The following is a 16,734-nucleotide window of genomic DNA, read 5'->3' as shown; positions in this document are numbered from 1 at the left end:
GAACCGAAACCACTCTAAATACATTCTCCAACCCCCGAAACCACCTATATTCCTTTTGCCACCCCTAAAACCACCCTAAATTTCCTTTTCTCATCCTCAAAATCAATCATACGGATATGGCTTTGGAGATTTGGAGTGGTTTCGAGGGCTGGGAAAAGGAGATGAGTGGTTTTGTGATGAGGGGGAAAGATCTAAGATGGTTTCGAGATATAATTAATCAAATTCCACTCATCTTATATTAGGGGTATGTAGTGAATTTCTGTAACAACTTAAGGGTATATGGTGAATTTGAAAATTTTCATGGGTATATGGTGAATAAACAAAAAAACTCAGGGGTATGTGGTGAAAAAACCGTTTTATATATCTTGTAGCTCATCTCTCAATGAAACTCTATAAATATTGATTAATGGAAATCACTTTAATAATGTTTGAGTTTTATATTATCTGACATGATATCAGAGCCATTCCACAGTACAAGATCGAAACCTCTCACAAGCTAACCCTGCCGAGTTTGTGGGCTAGATACTTTGAAAATAAAGGGAAGAATGAGAAAATTTTATATACGTCATAATACCTTTAATGGATATTAAACCCCCAACATCAAGATTGAAAGACTTAATCCTTACTCCTAGATGAAACTTTGTTTAATAATATCTTCGGAATTATAGGTACTCATAAACTTATAATACAAGTTTGTACAGAGGGATGATTATATATCGTGGGATTGGCATTATTATTTATTAATAAGTGGCGAGTAATTGAGACACGTTTTGGTATGTATAGATGTATTATTTGATCCTACACCTTAAGATAAGGACATTAGGCATTGCTTCTATTGGTTGGTTTAATTGATTTCTCAAGTCACAACCAATTTAAATAGTGATGAATTATGGTGGGGTCCTTACTGCTTACAAAGGTGCAAGGATTTGTTCACATGTCATATCTCATATGTCACCCTTAAAACTGGTTTTCTTGTGCGTGGATGTTATCGTGATGGTGATACTAATAATTTGGAAAAACCTAACAAGTGCCTGGGCCCTGGAGCACTAAGAAGAGAATTCAAAATGAAAAAAGAAAGAAAAAAAACACAACACCATTTTCTAAGTTGATATTAGAGTCTATTGATTTATTTTAATTATACAATATCTTGCTAATTGAGGGGTTTCAGCATATATAATCATCAACTTAATTTCTAAGTTAATAAGGGTCTGTTCTCTTACGTTGAAATTCAGTTCAGTTCAGCTCAGTTCAGCTTCTAATTTCCTTCTCTTATAAAATATTCATTTCATTTCAGTTCAGTTCAGTTCAGTTCAGCTCAGCTCAGCTCAGTTCAGTTCAACTGAGTTCAGTCAATGAGAACAGGCCCTAAGTCTCTAACATGATATTAAAACTTAGTCCTTTGATATTAAAACTTAGTCCTTTGATATATTCTGGTGGCCGAGTGGATACTGGATATGGGTCCTGCTATGTACCACCGTCATTGTCAATCCTTTAATTAAAAGTTTTGTATGCATTAACAACTGTTATCTAATTCATTGCATGTCTTCTAGATATTACTCCCTCGGGTCCTTTTTATTTTTCCTATTTAGGATCTTTACATTTTTTTTTTTATATATATAAAATGGTCTTGACATTGTTCGTATGTTAAGGTAATATTCTAAATTACTCTCGATATATAAAATATAACATATAGACCATTTTGGGTCTTCTTAATTTATCTCATTGACTAGTTTATTACTATATATTTAACTGTTGCAGTATAAATTTTAACTACTTCATAATATAAAATAGATATTTATGTTTAAAGTAATGCAGTGACATGCACACAGATAAAGGGAAAGAACATTTGGGACATGATGGAGTAATATTATTATCTCTTACTCTTTGTTAACATCCATATTAAAGACACTCATTTGTAGGATCGTTCTAGTTCTATATCCTAAAGAAAAAATAAAGAAATAATTTTTGTGGTTAGTGTAGTGATGAGTATTTTTGACCGGTAGCATATGCTACATAGCATTGCAATTAACTCAATCACCTTTTTTTTTTATTAATTTTTTTTTAAAACCAAACTCAATCTTAATTAATTGGGGTGTAGTAGCAAATTAGCCCCAACACTTTTATTGCAGGTGTAAAGTAACCCTATAACTTTTACTTGTAGCAAATTAACCCCACAACTTAATATAATTGTGCAATCAAAACCTATTCATCAAATTTGAGCAAAATCACATTAAAATATATAAATTTCATAAAATATACTCCAATAAAAGACAAAAAAAAATTAAAAAAAAATTAATTACATCCAAAATATTGTACATATACATTATCATACATATTAAATACATACTATAAAATATAGAAATTATCGACACTGAAATATGACAAAGGGCGAAAAAATTAACGGAATTTAGCAAACCATCATACTTGATTAATCTCTTCAATTGCTCACATTTAATTGAAATGGTAAGAAATACTTCCTCCGTCCCTGAAAGAACGACCCATTTAGCCTAATTTTAGTCCCAAAAAGAATGACTCATTTGCATTAAAACACCCACCAATTTGCAATAATATTTATGCAAAATTAGCTTCCCCATATAAAAATTTGATTTTTCATGTACTTTCTCTCTCTATTTTTTTACATACCCTATGTAAATTTATATTTTCAATATACTTTTACTTTTTTTTATTTAACTTTCTTAATACCCGTGTAATCAACCCAAATGGGTAATTCTTTCGGGGACGGAGGGAGTATAACGCATGTATAATACTCTTAATGCTTATTATTAATACAAAAAATTAGCATGTTTTGATGAATTTATTGTTAAATAATGATGCTCAGATGTACGTTGCACGATATGTTAAGTTTTGGGGTCCATTTGCTATAATTAAAAGTTAAGGGGGTAATTTGAACATAGAGTTAAAGTCTTGGTGCTAATTTGCTATATTTCCCATTAATTTTGCTCGTATACATGAGTAACATGACATAAGCTCAGTACATCCTGATCAAACTCAATCTTAAAGGCATGTAAAGGCAGTGGCGATTCCAGTATGGGTTCAGTAGGTTCAGCTGAACCCATACTGGATTTTGGGAAAGATGCACAAGTTTCTAAAAATTCGATACTGGTTATTAACAATTTGACGCATACTATTATCATTTGTATCGTCGTGTCTCAGTGGTCAAACCTAGCGCGCAAGATTTTATAGGTAGCGTCAGCTAGGATGCGGGTTCGAACCCAGCCAGCGCCTTTTTGAGTTTTTTTTTTTTTTTCCATCTTATCATTTTGCCTTTTAATTTGAAATGTTTTTTTTTTCTTAATTTGAAATGTTTATTGCGATTTACGAGTGTTGTTATCAAGTTCCTTTGGGCATTTCTTTATCCTTTAAATTATATTTACATTATAAATCTTTTTTACTTTAATTTCTTTCTTATGGAACTGCCAAAAACTTTTAAATGTTTATTAAAAACTTTCTAGTACAATTTTTAATTTCATATTTGTATGAGTGCCACCCCGAATTATCGTTACCATTTAATTGGTTGTCTTAGGTTTGAAAATCCGAACCCATATGCAAAAAGTCCTGGAATCGCCACAGTGTAAAGGTATTAAGCTAAACGAAAATTGTACTCATAGTAAACAATGGGAAATTGTTATTTTAAATGTTGCAAATTTTTTTTGGCTGCTGAAAGAGTATAAAACTATTTTCGGGCCTCAACCATCACCTTAATCTTAGGGGTTTTTATTCGTGCTAGGGCAGGGAAACTTCTCGTTGTTGCTGTGAGGAAGGTTGATGTGTTGTGGGAGGCTAATATAGCCGAATTATCGTTACCATTTAATTGGTTGTCTTAGGTTTGAAATTCCGAACCCATATGCAAAAAGTCTTGGAATCGCCACTGTGTAAAGGTATTAAGCTAAACGAAAATTGTACTCATAGTAAACAATGGGAAATTGTTATTTTAAATGTTGCAAATTTTTTTTGGCTGCTGAAAGAGTATAAAACTATTTTCGGGCCTCAACCATCGCCTTAATCTTAGGGGTTTTTATTCGTGCTAGGGCAGGGAAACTTCTCATTGTTGCTGTGAGGAAGGTTGATGTGTTGTGGGAGGCTAATATAGCCGAATTATCGTTACCATTTAATTGGTTGTCTTAGGTTTGAAATTCCGAACCCATATGCAAAAAGTCCTGGAATCGCCACTGTGTAAAGGTATTAAGCTAAACGAAAATTGTACTCATAGTAAACAATGGGAAATTGTTATTTTAAATGTTGCAAATTTTTTTTGGCTGCTGAAAGAGTATAAAACTATTTTCGGGCCTCAACCATCACCTTAATCTTAGGGGTTTTTATTCGTGCTAGGGCAGGGAAACTTCTCGTTGTTGCTGTGAGGAAGGTTGATGTGTTGTGGGAGGCTAATATAGCCGAGGCAGTGGCTGCTAGATACGGGCTTCAGCTTGCCCTTCGTCTTGGATTTTGCAATGTGTGGCTGGAGGAGTGGAGGCCTGGAGGGAGATGCTATAAATGTGCAGAAGGCAATCAACAATGCAGAAATTGGTCGAGCACCCTATTGTATGATGATATGATATTAAGAGGTTATCTAGTTTGTTTGATTTTTTCGTTAATTCTCAGTGGCTGATTTAATTGCTAGATGGGACACGAGGGGTAATGATAAACTTGTTTGTATGGACTTGTTTCCCCAAAGTATTGGTTGGGGTTGAAAACCTTTGCGAGGAAAATAGTTTTCCATATTTTACATTGTTTGGTTTGGGCCAAGTATGAAAAGAAAATTTTGGGCTGAAAACTATTTTCCTTTATACAAGAAATTGTTTTCCCCCAAATTAGAAGGGAGGCCGTATTTTCCTCTCCCCTTCTATCTTTCCCCTTCTTCAGTTCTCCTTAAGCTGCAAAATCAAGTAGATCTCCTCACTCGATCTCTTGTTGCAAATTGGTAATATTCTCTCTCTTCTTGACTTGATTATTAATCTAGGGTTTAATTGGGTTTAAAATCTTATTACATTAGGGTTTTTTTTTGCCCATATTTTGATAATTTTAGGGTATTTTTGCACAAAAATTGTTAATTCATCAATTTGAAATTATTTTTCTGAAGTGATTAAGTTTTCTAAAAATGATTATAAATTGGGAATTTGTTATAAGATGCAATCTACTTGCTGCAAATTTTATTTTCATTCATATATTTACACTAGATTAAACCCCGTGCAATGCACGGATGTTAAATAATCTAATGACAATAAATTTTACCAAAAATAATGGATATAAATATTATAAATAGACTTAGTAGTAAAAAGTATGAAATATTGTGAAAGAAATTAATTAAACATGTAATAGTTACAATGGGCAATTTGATATTTAAGGACATTTATTTTAGATTTTGGAGGGAAAACTTTTTATAATATTTTGCCAAGTGTTCTCTAAGTTTCGCCTTTAATATAATGTAATTGATTGATGTTTTTATCATGCCCACAACTGTTTGATAAATTGTCTCACCTAATATTAGTTTTATTTCGTTAAATTGGAAAATTGTTTTACATATAACCAAACAAGGGAAAATGTGTAGGAAATTACATGGAAAAAGTTTTTCATGGAAAATAATTTTCAATTGAAAACATTTTACACCCAATCAAACGGGGCCTTTACCTTTGGTGGAACTTGATTTGCAATAATAATTCCCATCTTCTTCTTTATAATTCCCATCTTCTTCTTTTCAAAAAAAAAAAAGTTTCTAATTTCTAAATTAGCTACCTAGCATTGCTAGCCCAACTAGATGGCCTGGATCCACAATTAGTTTGTCACTTTGTTGTGATCTTGATACATGTAAACATCAAATATTATTCCATTATAAAGTTTATTACTCATACTGTCATACTGCTTTAGACCTTTAGTACTCAATTTGTTAAGGTTTACCACAAGTCCTTAGCTAGCTAATTTCTCGGGACTGCTACCAATATTTTCTAAATTCCTTTTCCATATTCAATACCTTAAATGAAGTATTTCCCACATAATAACGTTAGTACAAATTGAAAAATATAGTAATTTGGGAATTAGAAAATTGCAAGTTTGGTAAATTAGTAATTTCATTCAATTTAAGAAAGGTGAATATAACATGATTGTTCGAGTGTTTTCCACACAATTACGGTGAAAAGATAGGACTTATAAAGTTATAGGTGACATTCATTTTATTTGATTTTCCAAATTTTAAATTTTAATGACTGATTCAAATCTATACTTATATTAAGCAGTCTAGTAGTTCCTTGAACTTGAGCACGTAAAACATACACGTATAAGATCCAATATAGTCGCTCTATGCTTTTACATGATCCAATATAACACTATATACTTCTACAGAGCCGCATGACTGATTGACTAAGTTCACTAAGTTACATGCGTTCTCAATTCCTATACTAGATGAGTAGATGCCTCTAAAAACTTTGTCTACATTGTTGATGAGCAAAGGCAATAACATGATAACATTCCATAACAGAGAAAATAAGAAGAGTAGCAAAGAATTGGAATTTTGTTTTGTTATTACAAGTAGAACAATTTTATTGAAAAAGAAAAGAATAGAAAAAACACAGCACAAAATTCCCTTGGCATCAATACCCACTAAGCAAACGACTATTACAAACCATAAACAAAGAAAAAAAGCACAAAGCAAACATCTTAAAAACCAATCACACGTCTTCCCAATTAACTTTATACCCTCCAATTCACCATTTTCCTCTTTCTCTCTCCTCCATTTTGCTTAATTCTCAAGGCTTCTCTTCTACATCATCTTCTTCTTTCTGCAACTTTTTCAATCAAATACGAACCCCCTGTTTCTGGGTTTGTGTTTGTTTTGTGTTCATCAATGGCGGACGGAGGGTTATACACGAAACCCAAAAGGGTACCAACAACCCAAACACAAAACAAAAAGAAACCAAGTAAGTTTTACTCTAATTTCTTATTCAAAGCCACAATTATCTCAATTTTTTTAGTTATAATCACCCTTTTTCCTTCAGAAGCTCCTGAAATTGTTAGCCCATCAATTTTTTCACGATGGTGGGAGCTTCTTCATTTGATTTTTGTGGGAATTGCTGTTTCATATGGTTTATTTAGCCGTAAAAAGGTTGATGATGATTCAGAGGGTGATAAATTTGATACTGCTCAATCTTATGTTTCTAAATTGCTTCAAGTTCCTTCTGTTTTTGATGATGATGCTGATTCCCCAACTGGGTTTCCTGATAATCATATTCATAATCATAGTTTAAATAATAATAGTAAAGTTCAAACATGGAGTTCTCAGTATTATAGAAATGAACCTAAGCTTGTTGTTGCTAACAATAGTGCTATTGTGGATGATAATAATTCTGGGTTTGGTGAAAAACCATTGTTATTACCTGTTAGGAGTTTGAAATCAATGGTTTCTGATGGAAATGATGTTGATTCTGGGGTTTCTAGGGTTTATGCTAGATCAAATTCTAAGGAATCATCAAATGATTCGAGAAGAATTATTAGAAATGATGTTAAATTGGCTAGTGAGGAGGATTCTGGGGTTTCTAGGGGTTATGCTAGATCAAATTCTGGTGTAAGTGCAAAGAGTGGGAATGATTCTAGGAGAATGAGCAGGAATGATAGTGTGAAATCTCGAGGCTCGGTTCGTAGTGAATTTGGGTCTGTTAATGGGGATGGTGAGGTTTCTAGATCATTGAGTAGGACTAATTCGAGTTCGAGTTCAAGGGGTTTTTCAAGGATTTCAAGGAAACCCTCAGGCGGGGATTATGGGGGATTGGATGATGAAGTTGTTGAGGAGCGTAAGGAGAAGGTTGAAGAGAGTGTTGTGCTTCCATCTCCAATTCCGTGGAGATCGAGATCAGGGAGGTTGGAAGTTAATAAAGAATCCATTGATTCTTCCTTGCATTCACTCCCTGCATCTCTTGAGGAGAGTGGGGCTGCTCAACTCTTGAGATCAGAGTCTTCTCTGTCATCTCGATCTAGCTCATCGTCTTCTTCCCCTAAGAAGCTCTCTCCATCCCCTACACTGTCCTCACCAAAGAAGCTGTCTCCTGCACCATCCTTGTCATCAGAGTCTCTAGCTAAAAGTGTTGAGGATTATGGGAGAAAGAAGCCTGTTTATAGTTCCCATCTCCCACCACCTCCGCCTCCTCCACCACCTCCACCTAGTCATAAATCACAATTTGTGAAGGTGAATTCCAGTAAGCTCAATGATGAAAAGTCCAGTCGTCGCAAGGAGTTTAAACGAAGTATATGGAGTGAACCAAAGGACATAGGCGGGGCAAATAGGGAGGAACCATTGAACAGAAGTTATACTGGTTTTGAAACAAAACCTAGAAGTGGCAGTGATAGTTCATCTGTGGGGAAGTCTGTTAGAACTGTTAGAGCTGGTGATATGATATCTGCAAGGAATTCCCGAGATGTTGATGAAGAAAACAGAAGATCAGTGGACAATGATTCAGATTCATCAGACATGTCTGAAAAGCCAGAGAGAAAAACTACAGGTTACAATCCAATTTCAAGGGGATCTTTCACAGAATACCCAAAGGAAACTAGGGATTTTCTTGAACAAGTTCTGGTGAGAAGTGATGATGATTCTGAAAGCGAGGATGATAACTATGTTGAAGAACGAGTGGAACCAGCAAAGGTTGAGGAACCGCCTTCTGATAATGTTGATGAGGGGCCTGATGTTGATAAGAAAGCTGATGAGTTCATTGCCAAATTCAGGGAGCAGATCAGACTTCAACGAATTGAGTCCATTAAGAGAACAGCTGGGCAACTTAAAAGAAGCTCTGTGAGGTAATGAAGGTTATTTCAGCTGTCTTATTCGCATCACTTGTCTTCCTTAGGGCTTAGGGGCCATATGTTTGTAATTTTAGTTATCATCGGAATTTTACTTGGATACACGATGTATAGAAATTTGCAAAGATTACTCTGTAATCAGCTATGACATACAAATAGTATCTGCTCAATGCTACCATATTGTAGCTTATGACTATGAACCTTGTATTGTGTTGAAGATGACCATTTGTCATTAGAGATTTGAGTTGTAAGTTGTAACTCCTGTAAATTGGCAGTGAAGCTCAGCCAACTAGTAAAATTTCATAGGTAAAATACTTTGAAATCAATGATGAAACCTTTTTCCTTATAGCATTTTGGGTTGCTGAGCTTTGGTAGTGTAACACATAGCCAATGAATATTAATCTACGGACTTTCTAGTGTCGAATATTAATTGTAATGCATTAGAAAGGGAATTCTGAATGTTAGTCTTGGATTGATCTTGTCAGCTCAGAAGCTGCTACTTTGATTAAAACTTGAATCAATATACCCTACATTCAAATCTTTTTGGATGATTAATCTACTTCTCCAGACATCTTGGAGGTTTCGAACTTGCTGAAAATTTTATGAGTAGCAATTTGGTGAACTTCAAGTCATTTTGCAATTTTGCTGCTCTGTTGATCAAGAGAGTGCTTCAATGCGCTAGCCACTAGCTGTATTTTTACTTGGGTAGGATTTCCTTTAGAGTTTTTACGCTAAAATTGTCCTCAGTTACATTTTTCTTGGAGATCGTCCGTTAGCTTTGTCGGCTTGTCATGCTGATAATTTGATGGTAAGTCATACAAATTAAACATATTTCTTATAAAGATGCTTATGATCTGGATTTAGTGGTCACATTACTGATTTAAATTACACCATTATCGTGACAATTAATTTTAGACAGTATATTTGGTATTATTAAATGAATCGAGATAGACTTGAAACATTATCCTGTTTCCATATCGGTTAGGTTAGAGAAAAGTAGAACTTTCTACATTAGAAAGTGTGGGATAGATACCTTATTTGAATAACAGGTAAGGCAATTGACTATCCATTCAATTAAAGCATTATAAGCCCAATAATAAAATTTAAAAGGGGAGACATCAAAACCTAACAAGATGGAATATCATGTGATAAACAAAGTAAAAGGAATTTGGGTTAGGGCGGAAAGAAAATAGCAATAGCATATTCTTTGCCGAGTGAAAAAGAATAAGCTTTTTTGTTATTCTTTGCTTAAGGTAAAAGCCTGTCAATATGAGTCACTGCCTCATTGAAAGAGTCTCAAATGGATCTGGTATCATGGAATAAAGTTTAAAGCTAGGATTTTGTTGGACTTGTGGTGTGTAACTTGTACGATGTAACCAAATTGGCTATTAAAATTATTAAAATCAAGTTCGGTGTTCTAATTGGTATTAGTAATATGTAACCAAAGGATGATGGTGTACTATGTTTACTAACATTATGAATACGATTTGCATGTGTGCGAAGTTGACTCATTCGAATCAACATGACTATGAAACCTCAAAAAGGTTGAAAATCAATCTTTATTGCCAAGATCAAGTACTATTTAAACAAAGTAACTAATATATAGACATGTATGAGAGAGTTTCGAGTAGTTTACACAGATTAATGGCAAATCCCTGGGGAGAAGCAACATATATAGATCGTTGGAAACATCCCAAGAACAAATCCAAAGTTAAGTAATGGACCATTCCAAGACAGTAATAGTAATTGTAGATAGTAAGCAATTAAGCAAAACACCTTAGCAACTAAAATTCCACTATTTAAGATACACACTTCAATGAACATATAATAAAAGATGTAATTTCATACATATTTTGATCTCTTAGTTATGGTACCATATTATGTATTCCGTACAACTCTGTAAATCTGTAATAAGGTTCCATGACTTCCATCCTCGACGGCTTCTTCTGACATAGTAAAGCAGGATATGGGCAAATTACAGAATGTTTCATATCCTGAAACTCTGAGAGTAATCTCTCACAATCCCTACAATGTTCTACCAATATACTTCGTATGCAAAATATATACGAAGTATAACGCTCAGTCATTTATTGGGCTAAACCACAATTAATAAATGGGCTAATTTCTATTAAAAGGCCCAAACTCTTCTCCACAAGTCCAAACCATTCAGGCTTATATTACAGGTCTACCCATATATTTGTCGTGGTACCTCCAATCTTTCATGTGGGCCATATAGATATATATACCTTTTTATGCTGTATATTTCAGCCCAATAGCATGGCCCATGTTATTGCGAGGGTCAAAAAGTCCAAACACTTTGTATTGTGTTTTTTAGTAGCATGCTAGCATCTCAATTCTCAACCATGCGTATTATTCAAATCTTTCAACTTTTATTGAAAAAAATATACTACCTCCAACTAATAAAAAACGGAGGTAATATATATCCTACATGAACTAATGGTGGTAAAAATTAACTTTTTACTTCTGAAAAAAGTCGCCAAGGTTGGTTAGTGGGAAAAAAAATTGTCATACTTTGCTAATATTAAGTATATATTGTATCAATGTTCATGTATGAAACTATTGTAAACCAACATTATAGATATAGTTTTTAAGACGGTACTACAACTTAATTGCTACCTACTTCAATTTATACTTCATGTTTTTGTAGTATGGCTCTTGGGTAGGGAATCTAGCTTGGTTTATTATTAATTACTCCATTCATCCCATTTTAATTGTCATGAAAAATACGAAGTATAAATGTATAATACAGAGTAAGAGAACATAGTTTATTATGATGTTTTCCATCGTTTAAATATTTTACCAATAAAAAGTTCGAGTAGTACAATATTTTTATTGTTAATTATTGGAAACTTGATAGCTATTTTTGGACATCCTAAATCAAAAAAATTTAACTAAAACACACTTCATGGGGTTTGGTGAAGTTATTAATTTTAATATATGAGGTGTTAGGTGGAGATAGGTGAAGTAATTAACCATTTAGCTACTCTCTTTTTTTTTTTTTTTTCAGAAGAAGAAGAAGAAATTTAGCTACTCATTTAATATTGCTATATTTGTATATTGATTTATCGCATAATAACTTGTAAATATTTGCATTATTTTAAGCTTTTTTGTTCAAAAGTTACTCCGTAGGATAAAAGTGAGATGATATCAAGTGAAAGCTTACCACATAAACAACAGAATCCTAATTAACAATTTTGTTAAATATTAACTAATCTCTAAAATAATAAGGGTGCCAAAACCTATCATCTAACCGAAAAAATGTATCAAATAACATGCCAAAAGCTCAAAAACAAGAGTCAAATTGAACTGGTCCTAGATTTACTATGGTCCAAGTCGCAAATATTCTTTAACATGGCTTATTAATATTTAATTTTATACTAATTAATAATCTTAACCACATGATCAAACTTAAATAATATGAGTATATATGATTGAGAATAGATTATAGAACGATGATTAGTGTGGGTCCTCCATGCCTCGCAACTATGACAAATCCCATCATGATTTACTGCTTTGAGTCTATTAACTGAATATAAAATTATTGGACTATACTATAGTTATAATAATAATGTTAATAATAAATTAATTATAATAGGGGATCCAAAATTTTGATTGTTAAATCCAAAATCATGATTAGGCTAACATCAATCTCAGAATTGTAATTAAACTTATTGTAATGATTACACATATCATGTGCAATTCTATATTCTGTCATTCCCAATTATGGGAAATCCCACCAACCAAACATGCTTCCCTATCACTTGTGTCTTTCTATAATTATTATATTTCACTTTTTTTTTACCAAATTGCCCTTCCAATAATACCCCTCTTTCAGTTAATCCTAAGGGTATTATTGACTAATCTCATTAATTTATCATCTTTTAAAATAGGTTAACTTCTATCATCCGTACCATCACACGTGCAAACCCTATGTCCACTTGCCATGAGAACTGAAGACAATTTGTTGTCTTAAATGTTTTGTTTAAGGTTTTGATGAATGTGTTAATACTTCATTTATGGTTTGTTTTGGCACCTTGTTTAACTAGAACGGTTTTTAAAAGGTTGTAAACTTACCGTTTTATTTGGTTAGAGTTTTGGAGAGCAGTAGTATAACACAATATTAAAATTAATCTCGACTACATCATCGATCAACTAAAATGCAATGTGATCCAAATATAAACGAAAGAAAAGTAGATCAAATGCCTTAGTGACATACCTTTTATTGTTTATATATATATATATATATCATGTGAGCTACTAATCAAGTTGATTAGTCCATTATTATCTAAAGTGTAGAAGATTGGATCAAGATGATGTGTTTAAATATGTATATATGTAGTATATATTTTGATGTTTTGTGGAATTGTCGTCTCATTATATATTCATAATCAGTTGAACCAAATGAGATATTAGTCGGCATCCCTAAACACATCTTTATTATTCTAACATGATGTTTTGTTTAATAATCACCTGGACCTAATCTCCTTAGCCTCTTAATTAAGTGCCAATCTTAAGGAAATTAAAATTTTAATAAATTAAATATGACCAGAATGATTGAGCAAAATTCTTATGTATCATCTTATAATATGTGATATGTCATGGATCATATAATATCGATCAAATAAAACAAATATAATTGTCTAATTATGTATTACAATTACGAAATGTGATCTAGATGCTTCAAATGTCAATTTCTAATGGTTGTGAATCGGCATCTATTCGATCACTATGTTACTACAATTTGCAAGAGATTAATCATCCATGCTTAATGATCTTCATGTATTTGTTGAATTAAAAGTTTAAAAAAAATTATTTATTTATAAATACATATACTAGTATTTATACATTTAATTTAACTCATGCTTTTACCTAACTTAGATGAATTATTTGTATTTCCATTTCATCATCACATTCTCATTGCAAATTCTTTGTAATATAATCACCTTGTTTCTCTCAAAAATTGAATACTCTATCTAACTAGTAACTACTACCCCGTATATACGAATTATTATTTTATGAATATATACATACACACATACACTAAACGTAAATATGTATAGGACTGTTTATATACTTACTCCGATCATATATGAAAGTAAAATTACTGACAACACGTATATTATTAAATGCATAGTCATTTTACACTCTTTTAGCTGCGTACTTACAACTGGGAGTATAACCAATAATTAACATTAATTATGGCTTATGGTATGATTAGTTAAATGATAGTTGTACACGAAGTAATAATCTCCAATAATTCATAATTCCAACAAGATCTATTGATTAACGATCATCTTAACCGTTTCCTGGAAATCACATGGTGACCAACTAAGCCGGTCACATGGGGGGTCCAGATATGTTCGCACCCACTTCTAATTTTATCTCACCTACATTGCACGTGTGGGTTCATCTTGGGATCAACGGCTTCGATTAAAATAATAACAATCCAACGGCCAAGATGAATCCGTACGTGCTTCCACGTAACCGGTGTTTCCCGGGATTCTACTAAGTAAAAAAAAATTATGGAACTAATAATTGGGTAAATTATTCTTGGAAGCCCATAAAAAGAGCGTTGACCAGATCTCAAAACATTGACTGGAGTTGCACGTGCGGGGGAGCTGGGAATACACGTGTGCTTTGCTGGGTGTGTGCTGGAAAATGGAGAAACGTTGGATACACATGATTTGTAATAATGGAAGAGTTTGATATGTTTTTTTGATGCAACTTGATTGTTTGGTTTGTTTGGAAGGGAGATTTATGCGAAAACCGAGGTAAACAATGTGGTGGCACGATGTGTTTTTTCATCCTTAATCTAAGTCTAATTGTACTTATTTGTCTTTTCAATTTATTAATATAGATTTTAAAGGTAACTTTTACTATGTTTAAAGGCTACTTCTTTCCACAAATCTTACCAAAGATTAATTTATACAACTACATAATGGGAAGCCTATTCCATTATAAGGAGTATTATCTAATATGAATATTTAGGACGGTAATGTTTACTGTATTTAGGCCCTATTCTATTAGACTTATTTGAATCTCATTTCATTTCACTTCAATTCATTATTCTACTAATTCGGCTCAATTTTAAACAGAGATTTAGTATTTCATCCATCCTAAATCCATATATCATCATTCTCATAATAAGTTTTGTTTTGTTTGTTTTTTTTTTTTTTTTTTTTTTTTTTTTTTAAATGTGTGTGTTGGATACAAATTACATACTACACTATTATAAATCAGCCAAGCAATCTTAATAAATTTTGACATCAAAAAATAGTTACTTCATATATTACTTCATGGCATATCATAATAGTTAGAGGACCAATTTAACCAAATTTTGTTTTTTTTTCAATAAATTTAATTAAAAGCATAAGTTTATGGTATATGTTATCCTCCGTCCGTTTGCTTTTATTTTTTGTGATGATATGAGTCTGGATATTGGTTTTCGCAAAAAACTTATGTGCCATGGTTTAAGGCAACGAGACTTGTAAAATTAGCAATGAAGATTATCTCTAAATCATGAAGTAATATTATTTTGGGTATCATATTGCTAATAATCAGTCTACTTTACAAAAGGAATCTTTAAATTTTGCTTATTGAAATACTTTATATTTGTTGTTTATTATTATTGTTTTAGAGTCTCACAAAATATATATTGTATACTATCATGTATCAGATAAGTACAGCAATAAGGAGTGAAGGGGATGTTTTTATCAATTATTTTCAATATATACATTTATATACACCATAGCTTTTAAAGGTAAGAAGTTAAATTTTGATTGATCCATGATATGATGTGGCATATCCTTGTGATTACGATCTCCATTATCCCTCTTTCCAAGTGAGGGCATAAACACAAATTATTTAGTTTTGTTAGGTAATCATTAGTTCTTGCAATAATTGTTTACTAACAAATTAAATGTAATTTAATAAGTTGATTAATTCACAGAGTGAGAGATATTTCAAGTGGTTAGAGCTTCTCTCTCGATTTTAGGAGATCCTGAGATTGATTCTAACCCTCGCCCTTTATGACTCTCTTAAAAAAAAAAAAAAAAAAAAAAAATTCGCACCAAAATTAATTGAACTTAACAATTTACTTGATTGAATTGAAAGCAAGACTCGTGTATTGATTCAATTTGACGCTCCATGGCCAAGGAAAATTTTATTTTATGTACCTACTTGGTGGTATGAGCTTAGCTTTGACTAGTTTTGTGCTTATAACGTATGTTACATTGTTACGTATCAATAGGTAAAATTCATTTAGTTGCAATCAATTTAATTTACGTGTATTTCAGTGGAATTGAATAGTACATGCATATGACTGTTAACAATTATTGTAAATTAAATGGACATAATAACTTGCCCGTGAGTGATTAAGTAAAAAGTTGTCAAGTTCCTATTGAAAAAAAAATTATTTAATACGTACTCTTAACTAATTAAACAAACCTTTCCTAAGTGAAATAGTACGGAGTATCAACATTATATCTTGGGAAACATTTACGACTTAAGTCTACTAGCAAGAACTAAATTAAATTTGTACCTATAGCCTCCGGTCCTTGTAATACCTACGCGCTAATAAGAAGATGTAAGTGTATGGAAAAAAAAACAAAAAAATAACTTAATTTAGTCTTATTTTTTTTTGAGATCTAATTTAGTCTTATTTTAATATGAACCAATCATATATTTAAAGGTTCATGATTTACAAAACACATTCATAATACAATTCGTGCAACATTAAAAATCCCAAAAGATATGATACATCTAATTAGGTCATGATTAATATGTATAAAGCTCAAAATTTTATGTAATCACATGCATGAACACATACACATACACATTTTCACTCTTTACAAGTTGCAATCTATATCAACAGCTAGCATTCTTGTGATCATCATCTATGAAAAAAATCGT

The 16,734-nt window shown here is 32.2% G+C and overlaps 1 protein-coding gene across 1 annotated transcript; it reads left to right on the top strand.

Annotated features, from left to right (window-relative positions):
* Window positions 1-6,425: 6,425 nt before the first annotated feature.
* LOC145593103 (uncharacterized) lies at window positions 6,426-9,150 on the top strand. The gene has a single exon (XM_081649614.1). The coding sequence runs from the start codon at window positions 6,857-6,859 to the stop codon at window positions 8,801-8,803; it is 1,947 nt and encodes a 648-aa protein (XP_081505740.1). The 5' UTR covers window positions 6,426-6,856; the 3' UTR covers window positions 8,804-9,150.
* The last annotated feature ends 7,584 nt before the right edge of the window (window positions 9,151-16,734 follow it).

Source organism: Chenopodium album, chromosome 2, assembly GCF_948465745.1.
Source record: "Chenopodium album chromosome 2, dcCheAlbu1.1, whole genome shotgun sequence".
NCBI classification, from domain to species: domain Eukaryota; kingdom Viridiplantae; phylum Streptophyta; class Magnoliopsida; order Caryophyllales; family Amaranthaceae; genus Chenopodium; species Chenopodium album.
The sequence above is the reverse complement of the archived record's forward strand: the minus strand, read 5'-3'. Positions and strand labels throughout refer to the sequence as shown.